The sequence below is a fragment of the Coloeus monedula genome, assembly GCF_965178545.1.
Source record: "Coloeus monedula genome assembly, chromosome: 7".
NCBI lineage: Eukaryota > Metazoa > Chordata > Aves > Passeriformes > Corvidae > Coloeus > Coloeus monedula.
The window spans coordinates 12,503,673-12,524,935 of NC_138787.1; the positions used below are offsets into that span (position 1 = coordinate 12,503,673).

General features: G+C 39.9%; 1 protein-coding gene across 3 annotated transcripts in view; it reads right to left on the reverse strand.

Moving 5' to 3' along the window:
- ALS2 (alsin Rho guanine nucleotide exchange factor ALS2) overlaps positions 1 to 20,947 on the reverse strand; it is a 37,469-nt gene extending 16,522 nt beyond the window's left edge. For 2 of the 3 annotated variants that reach the window (XM_082285386.1, XM_082285384.1), the window contains exons 1-13: positions 20,667 to 20,931; positions 16,666 to 16,755; positions 14,548 to 14,702; positions 13,154 to 14,073; positions 10,468 to 10,828; positions 9,446 to 9,614; positions 8,883 to 8,979; positions 8,402 to 8,479; positions 7,279 to 7,455; positions 5,030 to 5,201; positions 4,461 to 4,641; positions 2,715 to 2,780; positions 109 to 271 (exon numbers count right to left, since the gene is read on the reverse strand). In XM_082285386.1, coding sequence (XP_082141512.1) covers positions 109 to 271; positions 2,715 to 2,780; positions 4,461 to 4,641; positions 5,030 to 5,201; positions 7,279 to 7,455; positions 8,402 to 8,479; positions 8,883 to 8,979; positions 9,446 to 9,614; positions 10,468 to 10,828; positions 13,154 to 14,073; positions 14,548 to 14,702; positions 16,666 to 16,685 — 2,559 coding nt within the window. In that variant the 5' untranslated portion in view covers positions 16,686 to 16,755; positions 20,667 to 20,931. Of the gene's footprint in view, positions 1 to 108; positions 272 to 2,714; positions 2,781 to 4,460; positions 4,642 to 5,029; positions 5,202 to 7,278; positions 7,456 to 8,401; positions 8,480 to 8,882; positions 8,980 to 9,445; positions 9,615 to 10,467; positions 10,829 to 13,153; positions 14,074 to 14,547; positions 14,703 to 16,665; positions 16,756 to 20,666 lie in introns of all 3 variants that reach the window. The other variant, XM_082285385.1, reaches the window with a different exon arrangement.
- Positions 20,948 to 21,263: the final 316 nt, after the last annotated feature.

Consider the following 21,263-nt stretch of genomic DNA (forward strand, 5'->3'; position numbering starts at 1 on the left):
GAGGAATAAGCTGTTTCTAATTACCTGGCATTTGCTTCACACAGTTACTTCCAAGATTTAAGTTTCATGTGTGTATTTATTGAACTATAGATAAAAAAGCCATCCTACCACTTCAAAACATGTGGCAAGCTTTAACAAAGTTCTGGCATAATTATGAAGTCGTCCAAATGGCATGAAAAACAGAGCATTCAAAACTTCCACTAGCTGGAGGTTTTCCTCATTCTTCTCAGACAGTTTCTGTAACAGCTCCTGGTTTTTACTCAAGAAGTCTCTAAATGATGGGACCATGGGGAAACAGAGGGACAAGAGAAGAAAAAAAGACAGACATCAGTGATGTTTTATGTAAATGAGCCCAGATAATTTTTTGGATTATCATAAACCAATACAAATTATAAGGGCAAATGCATGCTGCTTATTCATCTATTCACAATGCAGTTTGAGAAAGTACAGCAGTAAAGACGTGTAGCTAAAACTGCAACACAAGAGTTGTTTTTTTACTTCTAATTTCATATGCTCAGTCAAACTGGCTGAAGAAAATTGACTATGTTGCTCACTTGGAGTGTAACCAAACACCTTTTTCCTCTTTACCACTTGATTAGTAAAGAACAAACAGGTAGAAAGACTTCCCCACTGCTTTTGAAGTAATAAGTTTCTAACACTGTTGATTTATACAAGAAGGCCTGAAAGAATCTTAGCTTTGCTCTAATGCACTTCCCTAAATATACTGAAATAATTTCTTCCCCCTCCTGTTGTTCAAGGCAACAGACCAGTTCTTCCCCTAACTACAAAAATTACATCCTACCTCAGAGAAAGGCAGGAAATCTGTTCAATCCTCAGTCTGATTTCCAAGAGGGAGAACTAATCTAGTTCAGAGAAGAAGAGGGAAATGATTCTGAAGACAGTACATTAGCACACAAATCCAGGATTTCTTCATTAAAAGGAAAGCACACCTATTTTTCCCTCTCCTTTGCCATATGTGTGTGCTCACTGGTGCTGGCACATATGACACATGCATTGAAACACATCCAGCTGGGAAGCATTTAAACCACAAGCTGCAAGAATCAGGTGAAGCTGAGAGAGCAGGCCCCAGGGACAGCAAAACAGATCAGAGGTCACAGAAGGCTCCCTAAGAACACTACATGGTTACTGAGATGTTATCTCACACAAAATACTGTACCTTGTCCTGCTCTGCTAATGGTATTTAAGAAGTCTGTTACTGAACAAGCCTTAGGAATAAAGAAGAGAGAATGTTTTTCCCAATTTTAAATTTATGTCCCTGGACAGCTTGCTATTTTTAATTTTGAGATCCTCACATGGAAGTTTCTCAGTTGAAAAGCGCCAAACAATAACAGACAACACTCAGTACAACCTGTCTACTCTTTTAGAGGACATGCTCAAAAACCTGCCAACTATGGAGACTTCCATTAAAGCTAGCACTTTTTTAAAGTCAGGACTACACCTAATGCATTCATGCTGCTGAACATCCATAAAAGATGGACTGACACCATTAACCATTTACTAAAGACAGTATCCCTCAGGGAAGGAATGGGGGGGAGTTCATTATTAGCAGTAGATACTCAACTTCCCTTTGCAAGGAACAGGACAAAACTTGCACATCATCTCTTCCCTGACGTGTTATTCACCTAGTGAGACCCCAGTTGCAGTAGGAGAAGCTGTGACACCCAACAGTGACAACTGATGTGATGAATTCAGCATGGGCAATACTAACAAGCTTATACTTGAACCAAGATTTCCTCTAAGTCACCCTAAAAATCCTGACCAATGAAAAAAGATTCTCAGTGCCTCTCTGCAGGGAGATTCTGTATTTAGACTTTGGCACTGGTCCTCGAGTGCAGAATATTCTTCGTCCTAGGTACGTGCATTTCCAAGAACTTCCAGTATTGTCGTTTACACTGCATTCAAAGTGGTCCATAAATGTTAACGGAATTACTCCCAGATTACAGAAATTGTAATTTTGGAAGGAAAGGCAGCAATTCCACAGACAAATTAAAAATTACCCTCAGTGCAACAACTTCTTCAAAGCAGTAGGGTGAGAGATCCAGCGTCATTACTTTATTTCCTAGACAAAAATACTACTGAAATGAGAAAAAAGCTTTATGATCTAGAAACCTCAAGTGTACTGTCTCAGGCCTTAAGATACAATTCCTTCCTCCCATTTACAGCATCTATGCATGAAATAGAGCAAAGAAACCTTGACAGGCAGAGAAGATGCACTTGCAGAAATGTTATTTTTGCATCATTTTAAAGCACTTGCATAAACTTAAAGAATTCAAATGAAAGTGAATTCACATTATCTACTGTAGCTAATTCTCTTCTGTATTTTCTTGACAGCAACATTTGAAAGAATAAATACTAACACTGAATAATGATAAATATTTAACCTCATTTAACTAAAGTTTTCAAAAAAATAATTATCTGAACTCTATATTTCTTTGAAGGAATTTCCAGTAACAAGCTTTTTTCCTCCTTTCTCCACCTTCAAGATGAAGTAACTGAACTCAGCAGCATTTTAACCTTAATTTTTATTACAGTTAAGGTAACTTTCTCTTCATCTGAAGGAAAAGGAATTAGTGTACTCAAGTATGCTGAGACCAAGTCTCCGCATGGTCATTACTACACACATACAAACTCCATTATTTACAGTTCTTTGCTAATTGATAAAAATGTCCAAAAAATGCTAAAGGTTTGCTTACATTGCTGGCTTTGCAAGGAGCATAAATCCTCCCATTACGAGGAAGTTTGTTACTGAAGTACAATACCTAATATAGGGAAGAAAGAGATCTTCAGTTACAAAATTAAAACATCCCTGAAAGTAGCAACTGTTGTAATGTCCAACAGTTTATAATGACATCTGTAATATCTTTTACTATACAAGTTTTATAGTACTTGACCAACAGTGTTACTGAACACCTGGCATTCACCTTCCACATGGAACACTGAACATGCATCACTAGAGTTCACATTTCTGCTGCCATTAGCACAATGCAGAGGGCTTACATTAATGTTATTTTTGTTTCTCTCTGATTTGGGCATGTACAGAATAAACCACCTGTTCCACCCACTTAGTACTGCTAGCTTCTAATTATAGTTAAGATGGAAATTTCAAGATAGGAATTTTCTCTTTTCCTGCTATTCAACATTCTACCTCTGACTTCTCCCTATCACCATCAAAGAAAATAAAAAAAGAAAAAAACCCAACACCTTTCTCTAAGGGAAGAGGTCTCTGCTTAGCCCATTTAACAGATTATACTTATGTTGCCTGACTGATCCTTGAGAGATGCTCATGGCATTACACAAAAACATGCAGGCATTAGGGAGCAAAAGAGAAGAGCAGAAGACAAGCAGTAATGAGAATAGAGATTAGGTATTTCAGTCTTTGAGGCAGAAGAAATTAAAACTTTCTATTCTGAGTTATGAGAACCAATTCTGAAAATTCAGGTTACAAGAAAAATTCGAGTTGAAGACTAAGTAAGAAAATGAGAAAATACATATTTAGAATTATGAACAATCTATATGATAAACAGAGATGAAAGCTTCTTTTAGGGTGATACAGCATAAGTTCATCACTGACCCAGCAAAAATGTTATTTGTTGTGCTTGTGTTCAAAGAAACTGCAACTAGTTGTCCATTCAAAATGCTCCTGCATAACAAAAGTGATAACTACTGAAGTTGATAATCTTGAAATTTTGTTTCCTTAGATATTTTCAGATATCTGGTAACCAAGGCTACATTCAGATATGACATTTTTAGACTCTCTGTTAAGCCATTTTTCACAAAACCCTGTAGGTATTAAGTATGATGAGACTTCTGTCATATTTAAATAAAATTGTCCAGAAACTACAAGTTACTGAGGGGAAAGACAGAAAACAGGTTGACTGCATAGACCTTCTCTCCCAAAAGCATTAAGCCAATAAAAACAATAACCAGGAAAATTGAAACTTAATTCTGAGTACTAAAGCAGCTCCAGCTTTTGGGTGACAGGTGCAATGACAGCTGTTTAGCAGATACGAGGACAGAAGAATTTCCTTCTGGAAGACAACCTTTAGTTAATGACTATTGAAAAAGCATTTTGTAACCACAATAAACCCCCAAAGGTAGCTTTAATTAGCAGCCTAGGTAATTCTATCACATTATACTACAAGATTCTTAATAAGTAATAAATATTTAGGCTTATAGGCAGCAACCAAAGAAGAGTCTGTACCCAGAGTTTTACACAAGGGAAGCTGATGCTGTCCATGTGCTCCACTGGTGAAGACCTGGAGATACATCTCACTACAAAATGTATTTGTTTGTGTAAAACTCTCCATATATTTCTAAATCACAACAATACAACAGTTACATAGCTTTCCTTATGACCTACTTTCCCTTAACTCAGGGCTTGTTGCAGTCAGTAGATTAAGCCTGCAGAGACTCAAGATGAGAGGGAATTGGATACTTGCTCAGTGTAACTATCCAAAAAGAGACTGGAATGCTTCAGGATGGCCAAGCTCCTGGCTTCTTTTACTCCATGAAGAAAGCTACTTAAAGAAGCTCCATGTTGACCAATGAGATAGCACAGCTTGCTGAACCTGCTTGCCATTTCCTGCAACAACTGGATTGTATTTGCATTGCCCAAATTATCTGTAACAGACCAGAAAGCAATTTAGCTTACCTTATGAAAGAGCAGCACCCATTAACAGAGAGAATCACAACATGGTGCTGTTTAGATGTTTTATCAGCACTTTCACCTCATGGCTACATTATTCAGAATCAGAAATTCAACAGTTTTAGACTAAATACAGTGCACATAACGAAGGTATTTCGGGTGAAACCGTCAGGAAAGTGCAAATAGTAACAGAATGTACACTGTCTAAATGCAACTGTCCTTCACCTCCTCATCCAAACAGGGGAGAAAGCAAGACTTTCGATTTATCTTGACAAAATATTACTTATAAATTTTGCATAACAGAAATTTGTTGTGGAACTTTGGGGAAACAATATCAAGGAAAACATTAAAAGAAGGTCTTACCTAAACCTAAAAGAGGTCTAAGGACCTGAGATTTGATCTCGCTCAGTTTGAAATAAAACCTTCTCTCAGTAGCAGCCAACTCATGCAAACTGGCAATATATCCCATTACGTTTTTGTCTACTAAGGCCAGACAGTTGTCACCGCCAGCTATCACATTGCTTATGTACCCTACCTGAAAGATGAAAAAGAGAAAAGAAAAAACAGCAGCTTTAATATTTTTCTTTTTACACTCCAATTTAAAAATAGAGTAATGCAAATAACGCGTATTTTTAAGAGCACTAAGTGATAGTATTAATTACCTTCAGTTACAAACAACCCATTCAATACTGGCTTAATGCAAGAATGACAAAAGTTGAAGATACATTTATAGCCACTGCTGTTCATTTTCCTGATTCTGACAGAGCCTAAAGACAATGAGCAGACCACCTTTTAAGGTGGCTCATGCAACCATTCCATGTTTAAGAGATAGTGACCTTAGGGCACATATTGCCTCACGTTGGTGCACCGCTTGTTGTAACCGCTGGACTCTGCCTAGCAGGCTGCTGTGGCCTGAAAGCTCAGCGAGGGTTTCCTAGGGCCATGTGATCAACCACATCCCGGAGTCCATTTCGGACAGCCCCACAAGGTGGCTCTGGCAGCCAGCAGCGTTACAACGCAGTGGTGGTAAAGGAGGTAGAGGAGGGTCTCTCATGAGGGTTTGAGATGGCTTTAATCACATCTTGCCCCCACGATGTTCAGAGGTAGAGAGACAGCGTGGTCTGAGTGCAGGGTGGTTTTGCCAGGGGCCCAAGGGCGGTCCCTGGGTGGGGTTGGGGTACAGAAGCAAATAGGGAGTAACCGAGGGAGTGGCCAAGGCTAAGGAGGGAACAAGGCGAACATACAGAATCACGGGCTTAACAGCCCACCACATTCAGTCACTTCTAGAACTGCAATACGCTTATATCAACAATGTTATTAAATAGCATCATTACATCAGCTACTTCTCCTATTAAATACGAAGAGAGAAGAACAAGCCTTTATTACAATTATGACTGATCTGAACAGGTCCTTTCTGGACCAGGAATATGTCTATTTATTGGTAAGAGTCCAGCTTATTGATACTGCAATATTACTAACAGTAGGTATTTGCTTCCCACAGTACTTCAAAGCAAAATTCTTCCCTAAGGTGTGCACAAGTGCCACTGATGCACTGTGGTTCCTCATTAACTTTGGTTCACATGCAATGCCACAGAGTAATTCAGAGTTTGGGCTCTACTTTTATTTCCTTGGTTGCTAAATAAAGTGCTCCCTTGAAACACTGAGCCAAAGTTGTTCAACAAGCAACCCACAGACCAATTCTCATATGCAAGAGCCTACCAGTCACCTTTAAAGAGAAGGGAATGGCTAGCAACAATCTTACAGAAGGAATACAGGTGTGTGTGTGTCTGCATGCACAGACACAGACCCAGGGTCTAAATCTCTGTCTCTCCTCAAAACACTTCCCAAACTATTCTGCTCAATGCAGTGATACCCAGAGGAGCTAAGGCAGACACACTCTCTTCTACCCTCACCTTTTGTTAATTTCCCTTTTGTTACCTTAAACTCATGCTGGTCTGAAACCATACGCAAACAACTTGGAAGAGGACATGCAGTCACAGTACACACTCCTACCTCATGCCAACCTCAAGGCACATGTAAGATTCAACTTCATGAAAAAAATTGTGCAGGGGCACCTCCTGCCTCCCATTAACATCAAATGCATGTTTTTGCTCAGATCCCCCTTTACACTCATGTGAAAGGGAGGGGTAGGGAAGCAGATGGCGCAGAACTCACAGGGATCTTCTGCCCAGTCACAAACAGGAGGCCTAATATTGCAATAGAGTCACAGAACAGAGCAGCCAGTGGCCTCAGTTGAGAGACAACAAAAAACTGAAGTGATAGCAGTGAAGACTGAACACAAAGACTGTGGTCAAACAGAGCACAATAAAAGAGCACATTTCTGCAGCATGCACACATGGAAGGAAATGGATTAAACACACTCGAAATACCTCCCTGTCCCTCAAACAGAAGGGAAGGCCAAGAAACAGGCAGGAGAGAGAACAATACTAATTGGGCCTCCTCTCTGCCCTCCACCCGCTGTACTCCTCATGTGACTACTAGGAACCAATAATGTGGCTTGACAACCTTAAAGCTCATCAAGCCATCAGCACTGTGCTATTTCCGAAGAGCACCAGTATGATCTGTATTGACTTAAAGGAAGTAACACTCACCTTACTACAGGCTAGTAACAAAGCTGGACTCTTAGCACAGCTATTTTCATTCATATTGTTTTCTCTTGATGTCTCCTGGCCACTGTAATATAATCCAGGTTGGAAGTCTTTCTCATCTGCTAAGAAGAGGGAATAATCTAGTCCTGCTGCTGTAGTCCAAACACCATCACCGCACACCTAAAATTTGGGAGGAAGGAAGACATTAAAAATCGTCACCCAAAGCTAGAAGGAGAGAAAAGTACTTAACTCTTCTAGTCACACATGTACATAATACACCTGCCTAGATAATCTACTGCAATAACTGGTCAAATTTTCAACTTCAGTGTCTCGTAACAAATAAACTCCTTGCACATATATTGAAAAGTCTTTCAGTTTTCTTTCTAATGGCTGATTTTTTTGCCTTTCAGTTACAAATCAGTTTTACTTTTAAATGGGCATAAAGTGAGCTTGATTAAAGTTGGAACACTATTCTCCCCTCTACATTTAACCACGAAATCTATATAAACTTGGGAGACAGTTAATCTGCTGTACATTAATTTGCATAAGGCCTAAGCAGAAAAACTGTGCAGCTAGTTTTCTATTAAGACGAGCACAAGAAAACATGGGAAAGGCTGTGGTCTAACCCAAAAGTTGTTATTTTCCTATTCACTCAATGTGATGAAAAGTTCAAAACAAAGAGAAAACCCACTGCCAATACTCTGGAAATACGGAAACAACAAATGTGGTCGTGGTCCGGCCAAACTAAAAACGCTAGAAACAACTGTTTAGAATAAAAACAGAGTTACGAAGTATTTGGAAGTTTCAGCACTGCAACATCGGTATCGGAGAAACCAAATATAAGGCAAAGTGAAATCTGATAAGAAGATACAACCAGTCACATTTCTCACTTCTAGAACATCACTGTGGTCAAAAACCAGCAGAAGTCTGTGTGAAGGACTTCTTGGGTTGATTTTCACAAGATCATCTAAAGATCATTTCACAGCACAAGCCAAAGAAAATCAAGGGCTCTATTACTAAATAGCACACAGATCCATGAACAGGTCATTCTCAGAAATTACTGTGCACTCACTTGTACAAGAAGAGACCTTAAACTGAAAGAAGAAAAACACAGAAAACAAAGTACCTTTGAGAGGCGAGGGACTGTTGTTGGGGAGTTCAAGTGACCAAGCTGGCCGGAAATATTACTGCCCCAGGAATACACCTGTAAGAAGCAGTGCTAAACATCAGAATATATATTTACATACATGGAAACATAGTGAACTGTAGTAGCACAACACATCAAGTGTGCAAACACACACAAGTCAAGGAGATAGGATTTGTGTATCAAGAAGCATTTCCTCAATTTTCACTGTCTTCCTACACTCCGAGATTGTCTTCTCACATTCAGAAATGGAATGCACCAAATCAAGTCACAGCAATCTTTAAACATCTTGATGGTACATGCAGAACTTGGGAAGAAATAGAACTTAGATTCCACACTACTTCCATGATGCCTCCCACAAATGGAAACAAAAGTTTAGAAGCAAGAGAAACAAAAAACTAGAAAAGACCGAACATGATAATTATGTCAGAGATAAACAATAAATGTTAACGATCACTTGTACCTGGGATTTGGCAGTGAGTGCTAACGAATGATGGCCACCAGCGGAGAGGTGAATCACTTCCTTACCATCAAGGCTTTTCACACACAGTGGCTGAAGCCTGTCAATCCCCAGAACCCATAAGGCAAGGGAAGAGGGGTAGAAGGCAGGAAAAAGAAAAAACATTATCAGAGGTACTCTTAACGCAAAAACACTCAAAGTTTTATTTTCTTCCCTAAAACAAATTAGAAAAAACAAAGATACATGGAGTCTTCTTGCAATAAACTAGCTTAGTCAAAATGGTCAGGAAAGGCAAAAATTAATGATAGACCTCACCCTAATTTGGACAAAGTCAAAATATCATCAAAACTGTTACTGATTACAAGGGGAAAAGTCATAATTGATTGATGCTTGGTAATAATACAGCATAAAACATGTTGTTTGAAAAAACCTATGTCACAACGCTTAAAAGAACAAGAACATAATGCATGGCAGATGTTGAAATTTGAGAATTTGAGACAGTTCAATACTCAAAATTTTCTAGCAATCCAGTGAATAAATAAAAACATTTGCCAAAGAAATCTCACCTTGGCAGAACATCACCATGCCCTAGCTGTCCTTCCTTCCCTTTCCCCCAGCTCCACACCTCTGTTCTTAGAGAGGGCAGAAGAGCATCAGCTTCACCACTGTAGGTTGGAGTCAGAGCCACAGTCCTCATTTTTGCCCGTCCTACCTTCCGTAAGAGCCTTGGGGAAACTGAACAGAGGCCAAGAATTAGAAAAATTGCTAAGCATTTTGGTAAATGTATCACTCAGATTGTGTGTTACACAGTAACAGCACTACTTAATAGTAAGTGACCAAAACTTCTTAAAGCAGTTTTAATTCAAGCCTGGGAACAAAGGTTGACAGGTAAGACAATAGGTTACGAATACGAAAAAGTAACATAGGTGCTAAAAATAGACAGATGTCAAGTAGTTTTTACCAGCTGCTAAAGGATAGCAGACATACGAGAACTATGCAGTCATAATGAAGCAAATGAACCAAAACAAACTACAAAGAAAGTGTTTTATAAGAAAATATAACCTTGAAGATTCCAGTAATTCCTAAAATTCCTCTCAAATGCAAGATCAATACAGAACTAAACCACATACATGTTCAGAGCAATTAACATTAAAATCTGTGAGGGAAGAAGGTCATTAACTTTGAAGTTAAGCAGTGGGAATTGGAATACTTACAGGTCCCTGGCTCAAAAGCAGCTCAGTGCAGTGTGAATTACAGACCACACAGATTTTTATCTTCTACACAACCAACGTGAAAGATACCTTAGCATCATTTGGCAATAGGACTCCTCCAATGTGCTCACTTTACCTTAATTTAACAAGAAAGACCATTTGTAAACCCACCCTGCTTTTGGTTTTCTTAGCATGCAGTATCTGCTAGCCTGAACTCTCTCCACTGCTTTCAAGTCCTAAGATATAGTTTAGAATTCATAAAGACCTTTGATACAGCATTAGATTTGTCTTTATTAAATGTTTGGGGTATTGTGGACTTACAAACCTCCACATTATTATAAGTTTTCCAGTGTTTTTTCCCCAACATGCTTTTTTACCTTGTGACAACAAGCCAGGCAGGGAAAGCCTTCGACTCCCTCCTTCAGATTCCTCTTCTCTAATATCTACTAAACTGGAACTCTTCTTCCCCTGCATGGATTCCAGTCTGACCTGCTCTTCTCGACTGTCTTTCAGAGCTTCAGGCCCTGGGGACCTGCTGCCCGACTGAGATCCTGGCTCACTCGAAGATGTGCCATAGAAGTTCATGACTTTCTTCAGGGACAGGGCTCCAGCCTCGTACGTGGCAGCAACTCTCACCCCAACTGCTGAGGCACAGGAGGCCACCAGGCTGTTCAAGGCGGATGTGCTGCTACCCGGAGGGCCAGGGATACAAGCACCGAGTTGTTCCTCTTGAGATGGCTAAAACCAAAGGAAAATTGGAAACTATCAGAGCAGACAGCACAGAACAGCAGGATGATGAATACACATTCACTATTCAAACCATGGGCTGGACTGAACACCATATAATGTTTATTATAAATGTTTATTGTAAATTATATATGTATTTTAACTGTATATAATTTATATATGTTTTTTATGCCTCAGTGTACATCTATTGCTCTGAATCTTTTTTTTTTTAAAGTAGGACCAAGCACCATTTCTAAATGGACTGGGCTTTGTGGCATCTCTTGTAGCTCACCCGTGAAAGACTGCAGGTCTGGGGTTTCTAAATACCAAAAAAAAAAAAGGATCTTTGCAAACAAATATAAAAAGAGATATAATTTTAAGCTTATTACCAACTTCTTTGCCACCAATGAAAGTGCATCAGTGAGCATGCTCTACTTTCAGAGAGACAAGTTCTCTCTTCAATATGGTAAAAGGAAAACAGCAATTCATGGATTCATTTTGCAAGCCCTATCTTAAAACCAGTCTGGGTTGTGTTCTCTCACACCATTGTTGTATCCATATAAGGCTTAGTTAATAATCAAGTCACAGTAGGGACAAACTGACTGAAGGCAATTATTAGTCCTAGCACACCACTATCCGTAATAGCAATCAGCTGGCCCACCAAATATGACAAATAGTTTGAACACTAAAACAAAGACAGCGAAGTCCCATTTCCCCATCTAATACACAGTGGGAAATGGTATTAATACAGGAATTACAGCTCATTTTATTCTGTCAAAATAAAAACAATCTTTGACTTCTTTAAGCTTCTTTAAAGCTTAGGTTAAAGAATTGGGATTGGTTATATTTACTTCATCCTATTTCTAAAAGGCATGCCTAGCAATACACTAAAGAAAACTTCATTTGTGTAGGAAAGCAATGAGAAATGAAGGATTTTACTAATGCTGAAACACTTCATTAGACCTCATCTCTGCTCTTCACATGGATAGTCAGCTGCAGAAGATTCAGTGAATCAATTCCAGTCTTCATTCCTGACACTGCACAAGGAAAACAGTGCTCTGGAAATATTCCAGGAACAAGGAGTTGAGAAAGGGAGCATGAAGCTATGTTTCAGTCATTTCCCTATGCTGGAGTTCTTGCAAGAGGTCTGAGGAGCCCACAACTGCTAGAACGCATTTGTATTAGCAAAAAGCAAAAGAAAGAGCAAACGTATTTACACAACATTTATTTCTCTAAGTTTTCCTCAGAGTAAGAAAGCATTACTTGCTGAACTACCAAGTTACTGGGCAGATTTTATTAACTATAGCGGTTTTGTTGCCATCAGAGGCAATAACAAAAATCAACTATTTATTAGGTACTGTGAAATTTATTTCCCTGAACCACTGTGGAGAATGTCTTACTGCAACTACTAAAAAAATAAATAAATTTATGTCTGCATAACACTGTAAAGGACAAAAGAAGTTTTCAGAATTCCACTGTCAATTTTGCAAATTAGGCCACAGAGCAGCAGGTTTCCTCACAGGACAGTGGTTAGATAAGGACCACCAGACTGCACTGCAAGATTCTGGAATCGTTTGTCTAGTAATTTTTGGGTTCTATCTTCTTCCCTTTGCCCCTAATTACATTTCCCTTCTTTTTCTCTCTAAAAACCAGAAAATGGTATTTCATCAGGGAGTCACAAACAGCTCTTGAACCTTCATGTCAAGCATTTTCTAATGCTTACTAAGAGATGAGTACTGGACTGTTCTGCTATAGCATCAAAACAGTGTTGTTCAATCATTCTCCACACCACACAGAGTAGTACTTATATATATCCCATCCCTTTTTATGAGTTTATGCCATGCCTACTTTATTAACACTAGAAACCTTTTGGTCAAACCTTTCAGCAATTTGCAACCCAGAATTTTTAACTGATTGAGAACTTAGACGGATTTGTGAGGGATTTGTTCCAGGTACAGAAATTAAACCTTTACCTTAAAGGTAAATCAGGAGTAAGATTCACGGAATCTTACTGCCCCCCACAAATGGAAACCCATGCATAAGGAAAGAGCACGGAAATTGGCTTACGTGGTTTTGGTACTGCAGACCATGAAGAGGAGAGACTAAAGTACTGTCAAGGGTGCCCACAATGAAGGCTCACAGTTGAACAATGATGGAGGACAAAAAAAAAATCTTCCACTTAAAAGTTGAGAACCACCACAGTGAAAAAAAACCACTTGGAAATGATAAAAACACCATAGCTACATTAAAGTAGGTTTTTCATTTGTAAAAAGAGTAATGTTGTCACATATGCAACAGAAGTTATAGCAAATTATGAGCTAGTGATTAGGTACCAACCTGCTCAGGTTCTGTACAGATGTTTTTATTCAGGCTCTCATTTAATGAATGATCTGACAAACCAATTAAGTACTCTTTCACTTCTTTTTTGTCAGAGAACAGAGTATTTCCTGAACTAGAAATTCCACTATCTTCCTGTCCATCGCTGCTGGTAAGGCCACTTGGTCCATCGGATTCTAAACCAATAAGCCTATGTTGTTCCACAAGTGGCTTCTGACAGTCTTCACTTTGGCCAGCTGTTACACTTTTGCCTTCAGGGGTGTCCGACGACGGACAGAAAACGTGGGTTTCTGGTTGGTTAGCAGACAGTGCTACGCCCAGTGGGCAGCAGTGACTATCTGAAATGATTACATGATCTTCCTTGTCCGTCATGGTAATGAGAGGCTGACTGCAGTGATTGCATCTCTCTGGGATAGGCTTCATTTCCTGCACAGGGAGACATTGTACCAGAGCCAGGCTGTGGTAGGCTCCGCAAGCAATCTGGAGCACAACACGTCCTGCCAGGTGCTCTACCTTCTGTGGCTTTGTCACTGGGAAAGTTGTTGTTATGAGACCCAGCTGGCAGCCACTCCCCCAGGCCCATATCTCTCTGCTCAGCGATAGTGCCAGCGTGTGTTCCTCTCCACATGCCAATTGCAAAATCCTTACTGATAACAGAGGGCTGGTTTCAGAATCACAGATACTGACGAGTTGAGGCTCTGGCACACACGGCTGATTAGCAACTGCACACTGGCCAGCAGAATTGTCCCCCCACATGTACACCACACCGCTCTCTGTCACGGCTCCATTATGGAAGCTGCCGGCTGCCACTGTAATAATACGATGTCCAAGCAAAGTGTTTTCTAAGACAGGAGTGTTAACACATGACTCCTCAGGTCCTGATCTCCAGGGCAGTTTTCCAAAACTGTAGACTGCTCCACCTGGGAAGGGGATAAAAAGAAAAACAAATCCTAGTCTGAGTGTAAAACCAGTTGTTAAAACAATACAAAAATTTGAAGAATGCTTCAGACACATAGATATGAATTCCTAGCTTACTCCAGGCACAGCAAAACCATGGCTATTGATATAAGAAGGCTGCTAGTTGCTCTCTGCAATTGTTGCTGTCAAGTTCTACACCTCATGTTAATGTTACCCTGTGCATGCATGCACTATTAAAATAAGCAATGCTTTTCTGCTAAAAATTCTACTATACTCAAGTCAAGTGAGATTAAGTGTATTCGTTGGTCCTTGCTAATTCAAGAACATATTAAGGACATACAAATGTGTATGAGGAACACAAAGTACAGAGCTCATCTTTCCAAACACAGATCTAGCATCACTTCTAAAAGAAGAAAACTTGACAATATCTGAAGATTGTTATTGCCCCAGATCATTACAATTAAGGTGTTCATTACCTTCTGTCAGAAGTAACCCATGATGGATTCCAAGGGCTGCCTGTAACACTGTCTTTCCACTGAGGCCTGGAAGCCTTTCTGGAGTAACAGAGCAGGAACCAGCCTTCCAAACATAGACCAGGCCTCTCTCTTTGGCTCCTTCTGCCTCTTCTGAGCTACAAAGATTGGAGGAAATTGGAACACCATGAGGATGAAGTTTTCTGTGGCTCAGTAATGCCTATGTAGGAAAGGCTTAGTAGTTCAGACATTAGTTTTACTTTCAAGCCAACATATTTAAATTAATATTATCAAACTGTAAATTAAACGCTATTTAAATGAAAAAGCAAGTGTCTTCTATTTGAAACCATTAGCTTTTTTCTCATTTGTACTTTACCATGTACAGACTGCTCCCATTAATAGTGTGTTTAAAACATGAATACACCTGTAAGAGCTCATCCTTTATATTCTTTTATTTCTACCTCTAGAGATAAAAATGAGGTTTTGATTGTTTAGGGTTTTTTTCCTTCTGCTAATTCTTAATGAGTTTCTCAGATTCAAATGAGCCAGTCATTCAAATCAACTGAACCACGAAGCAAAAATATCCTGAAATAGTATGCAAGTATCAGGGCTTGCTGGAGTGACTGGAACTATCCAAAACTCGTTTAACACTCCAACACACTGTGGTTTGAATGCTCAGTCAGCAACTTCTACAACTCAACACAAAGAAATTCCTCAGAATTTTTACAAGCCCCCAGTTTTAAGAATTTGTCATTAAATCAAGAATCCCTTGATTTAAATACAAAAAGCTATTTTAAGTATCAATATAGAGTGGCAGCATTTAAAGCTAAATTAATAGTTATGCTTAAATTTCCTTAAAATTGTATATAGACTAGACTGTTACCCACCCAGAAAGAAAAAAGTGGGTTTAGCTCCTTACTTGACAACAGCCAAGTCACTGACTCCCTGCATAAATCAGTTCTTGCAGCTTGGCATGAACTTGTGAAATTAAATATATTAAAACAGTAAGAAAAGCTTTGATGGACTGATAGTCTTTGTCTAGAAGAAAAGGCACAAGAAATAAAACGTACTTCAAACCTGTACCAAACCCAGAAAAAGCTATTCTGATACACCACACTGCAGGCAAACCTATGCAAGTAGCCTTATTCCTGAAGACTGTGAATTTGCTAAACAACACATTTTGTTACCTGAGGTGCACAGGATGAACAACATCTTTATGCAACCTGCCTCTGAAACATTCAAGTTAAGACTAGCTAAGAAATTAAATTATCTCTTAGCTCCTGTGCCTATCCCAAATACCTTTATTTTTCTACAAAACAGAAAGAAAAAAAAAAGAAAAAATAAATTCTAAAAGGTGACAGTCTAGAATTCTTCTAAAATTCAGGTAAATAGTTTATTCCAAAAAGCAAATACAGAATTAAAATGCAGAGTCCATCTCACATTTCAAATACATAGGATATATACATATACATAGTAATATATACACAAAGAAAGAAAAAAAAAGGCTTAAAAATTCAGTATCAGTATAAGGACATCTCACCTAAGATAAAAATACAGATTTTACACAGACAGGCAAAACACTCCAAAGAACACAAAATGATAACACTGAGAGTTTTCATCAACATACTCTGCATGAAAACTAGGTCAAAGCCTGATATTTGCACTTTTATCCATTTAACAGGACTTCGGAAAACAGCGTAAAACAAATTCGGACATTCACATAACAGGATTTGTTACAAAAACGTTTGATCTCTATCAAGTGATGTCAGTGCAAGAAAGGAGTGGAAGAACAGACTAGTGCAGGCTACTGATCCACAACCAAAATTCACAGGTGCAGGTACCAGACAGGACTTACTGTTCACTTGAGAATGTTACTTTCAAGTTTGTAGCCTGTGGCTATGGCTCCACAAGTTACAACAATCAGCTTAAAAAAGAAGTTGCTGTTGTAGCAACTTTTCTGTTCCAGGCACAACTGAAGCTAAGTTAATAATCTTCCCTTTAGTGTAAGTTTCAGTACAAGTTACATAAAGACTATGCTGATATCACTTAATTTTCCAGGATGATCATGAGCTGGCCTATTTCAGATAGCTTCTGTGGTTTCACCTAGCTGCTCATTCTCACCTTCTTTCCTGCGAGTCCATCTGTCAGTGGCAGCACTCCATCACCACCAAATTGTTCCTCTTTCAAAAGGAACAATACAATTTTCACAAACTGAAAAACATAAAAACCAGCTATTTAATCACAAGTAACATGAAACAGTAACAACAATAAACCCCAACCCCAACCCCCCCCCCCCAAGGTTTAGCTCCTGCATTAAATAAATAAACACTTCCACACTGCTAGGATGGTTCAAGTATTTATATTTAGTTCACTCACACTGAGTTGGCAGACACAAGCTAAACAGCCAGACTTGTCCTACGTACTCATCTCACAATGGGTCTATTGTAAGGATAGAATGAACAAAACCTTGTTCAAGGGCAGAAATTTACATCAATCTCTCTATACAATTCTCATTATACCACTCAAGAAACATCAAATTGATTCATTTTCAGTCATAAGACAGAATTCAATACTTGACTAAATTTAAGATGAACAGATTTGCATGAGCAGAAAATGATCAGGAGCTGAATTTGTAACTGCATTCCTGAACCAAAGCACACAACACCATCAGAAGGTGCAATTCTGCCTGGGCAGAAATGCAGAAAGCCGAGTTCAAAACATTTCTTCATGCAAACTGGTGGCAGAGTGCCTACGGGGATAAAAGTCAACCATGGAAGGCAAGGAAAATAAAAGTGGCTGCTCTAGCTACAATTTCATCCTTTCAGATTTTGAATTTTTCAAGTTCACCCTCACACCTTTCCATCCTCATGAGGATACCTTTGTATCACTTTTCTTGGAATAAAACAAAGCTACAGTTAATCTTTGTTTCTTATGATCTGATGGGCTGTTTTCCGTAATATTAAAAGAATTGTGATTTCTCTCCATCTACTGCCTTACCAGATGAAGTATTACAAATTTTAGTTACATTAATGCATGTGTATAATCATATTTATTAAAACAAAGTTTCATATATAAATGCTTTAGACCTGTTGCTTTATGATAGTTGCTGTCTGATATCCACTGTAACAAAATCAGAAAATAAATTAGTTAGTATAAGTCTTAACACCCAGAATAAGTAGTCTGAAGCTTTTGCATACAGACAACAGAAACAAATATGGCCAGTCTTAAATACAAGAGACAATATATGCAGACCTGTAACTCTCATACAGAAGTTTCAATGCACACTTGGAAACAGTAATCATCAAGTTGATAAATAATTAAAATAACTAACAAAACCTCCAACACTTTCACTGGAGTGCTCTGAATAATGAATTACCAAGGCGACCTTCACAAATAGAAACAACACAGCATACCAAACAATTCCAGTCTCTCAGATACAGGACACTAAAAAGAGTGATTTGGGCTTCAGAGCTGGCAAAGAACAGACCTCAAAAAGGTAAAGATTTGATAACGTAGTATTGTGGTAAGTCATGTACACCCTGCTCTAAAAAAACCACCCCAAAAACCAGAGCATACTTTCTAGGAACATGAAGGCACACTTGTCACCAAGACAGTCTCTCCTTCCTCAACTACAAAAGAAAAAACCACTTACAGTTGTAAAAGTTAACTTTTAAAATATTAACAAAGGAAGTCTCACAAATATAAGGGAACTGTCATGAAATGCTTCAGTAGCAGAGGTATTGATGAAACATCAAAGGAAAATGGAAGTGCATTTTTGGAACATTGACTTCCTGACATGTTCTTGCTCAGAGTAAGTCCATTTAGGGTTTTCTTTAGCCTACTCAAAACCACCTAACCCTACAATTCAGTCTTCCTTTGTGAAGGACTCTAGCTTCAAATAAAAAGATCCAGTGGATCAGTGAATCAAAGAGATGAAAGCTTTCATAGAGTAACTGAAATATCTACAAATATACCACTTACATTGCATATAGTTATTTGAGGTTAAGGAACTGAGGCTTAGAATTCCCCACTTCTAGAATTTATGGACTTTTTTAAGGACTCAAAGAATTTCTTTTTATTTTCATGAGCCTCGACTGCAAAAAAATTTATTGTAATTGTCATAAAACCTTCTGATTGTAACAAAACAAAGTTAAAGCCAGGCATCTGATTAGCTGTTATGCAAGATCTCCCTCAAAGCCAAATTGAAAAACTATTTACATAATTATTCAGTAAGAAAGCCACAACAGCAGCAAACTAGAAATGTGATATAAGAGCACGATATGATGGCAGTGATAGATTTTCTTTTCTTTACAGAAGCTCACACTTAGGGTTGCATTACCAAGCATTTATGCATATAAGGGAAAACAAGTGTCAAACTGTTTTCTTTCCACAGATGAAACATCTTTAAGACATTTTGAAATAACTTTCAAGTTCAGTTCAAGTTTTCATTCACTCCTAGGACAGCACAACATTATTCCCATTTCATAGTTAATGCAAAATACAAGTTGCTCTGCTACAGCTACAAACTAAGTAAAATAATTGTAATATAAAGTTTCTTCCTCCCAACAGAAATATGTAATTTTCCTTGCTTATTCTCACATTACATACACATTATTTCCTTTCCACTACCACTACCTGAACTGTTATTAGATTTAGCATTCATGGAGATGAACGGTCAAGCACAAAACAACACTCCTGCATGGAAGCTCAGTGTGATACCAGCATCTTCACTGCTATGCCCATACTTTTACCTTCTACATGCTCAAGAGGAAAGCAGCAAGGAGTGCCAAATATGAAGTGGATTTGTGCTACAGACAGATGGTCACTGGCATGACACTGATGTCACACTCTCCACTTACAGAGTTAAAGGTGAATTCTCCAGAAATCGAACGCCACCACACTGTAACAACTGCCATGACTGGGAATGAAGTGGAGCAAACATTACTCTCATTATCATGGACTGTGCTCTTTGCTGACCGTTTTTAAGTGAGCACCACAGGTATGAAGGCAACCTTACATTCAACGCTGAACAGCAACAGCTGGTATGCCCCTGACTTTCAGAAACACTAGAACTCCCATGAGCCTCATGTGCTTATTTACCTGCTGTGTCAATAAACACTGCAAATAATTCTACAGCTTTCATACGTGTTTACTTACGTATTTCCAAACACATTTTTAATACATTTGTTGCATCATATTTAGCAATAACTTGCAGAACCAAGACTGCATGTTTGTTACACAGAATTACCTGCTGAGGTTCTGAAGAGGTAACCTCCAAGCTTCCTCATTCAAAACAGAGTTGTCAACACCAGTCCGGTCTACACACATCATTTACTGGTGCTAACTGTGGCTTACATTCAGTGCGCGACCAGCTCAAGAAGCCCTTGTGTTTTGGTCAGCACTAACCACTGCTTTTAACACTGTGTGATTAAGACCTGCTCAGAACAAAGCAAAACAACTGGCTACTGAAAGACAGTAGCGATCCCTTCAGATGAGGGCTCAAAGCTGCCAATGCCAGTTCCAGCGAATGCAGGATGGTAGCAAAATACAGCAGTAAAGAAGTCGGGGAAAAAAATCCAACACAGAATTATCTGCTACAGAATGCAATTAATAGTTAAAATTTACCAGACTCATATGAGACTCAAAAAATTCTGAATGTCCTTCTGCCTATTTTTCTTTTGAAATTACACCTTAATTTAGCACATTCTCAGGTGCTTCCTCTTCTGAACACAGAAACTGAAGATGGTAAGTACAGCTAGTTTACATAAGCTGCTGCTCTACAACAGCAGTGATTAACTACAGATCATCTACGACCACTCCGGTTACTCCCCGGTGCCTCACTAAAATATTTTCGTTCTGGAAGAGGAGGTCTGTGACAGTCACACCACGGTACGTCACCTGTACGGGATACTGCAGCCACAGTAGGACCATCACTCAATACACTCCAAAAGCTGAAACTGCATTTACCCCTAAGCAAGCAAGTCAGGCAAAGGGACAGGACTTTCAAACGCAAGTGGAAGGAGATGAAGGGCATGTCAGTTACAGTGCGGGGGTCTCTTTCCACCAAGAGGGAGGAGACCTTTCACACCCTACAGAAATACACCTCGATATCTCTGCCGTACCAGCCCATCACAGCGCGGTTAGAGATGGACACCCAGGGTCTGTCACAGCTGCTCTTCAGCCTCTCCCCGAGTCCCCAGGGGCAGCCGGGGGCGGCGCAGGGCCTGTCCCGCGTCGCCGGTGCCGCCCGGCGCTCCCGTGCCGCCCGGCGCAGGAGGCGCGGAGAGCGCGGCTCCCCTCAGGCGCGGCGGCCCCGTCCCGCGCAGCCCCGCGCGCCCCGCACCTGTTGCCGCCGCACCGCCCTGAGCCGCGCGCTGCCCGCCGGCCCCTCGCGCCGCCCGGCTGACTCACGCGGGGCCGCAGGGGGCGGGGCCAGCGCCGCGCCAGCGCCGACGGGTCCCTGCCCGGGACAAAACAGGCCGAGACGGGAGCGACACGTGGGCGTGATAAGGAAATAGGCGAGGCTCGAATAAAGAGCCGGGCCACGGCCCACGCGGGATCGGTGACAGCGGCAGCGGCCGCCCGGCCCTTCCTGCTCCGCAAACCCTCCCGTCAGCTACTGCTCTAACCGGGAGCGGGCCTGCGCCACAGCTTCCTCAGGGGCGAATGTAGAGCTTCCCCTCAGGACCAGCCTGGTCTAAATAGATGTGATGCCACGG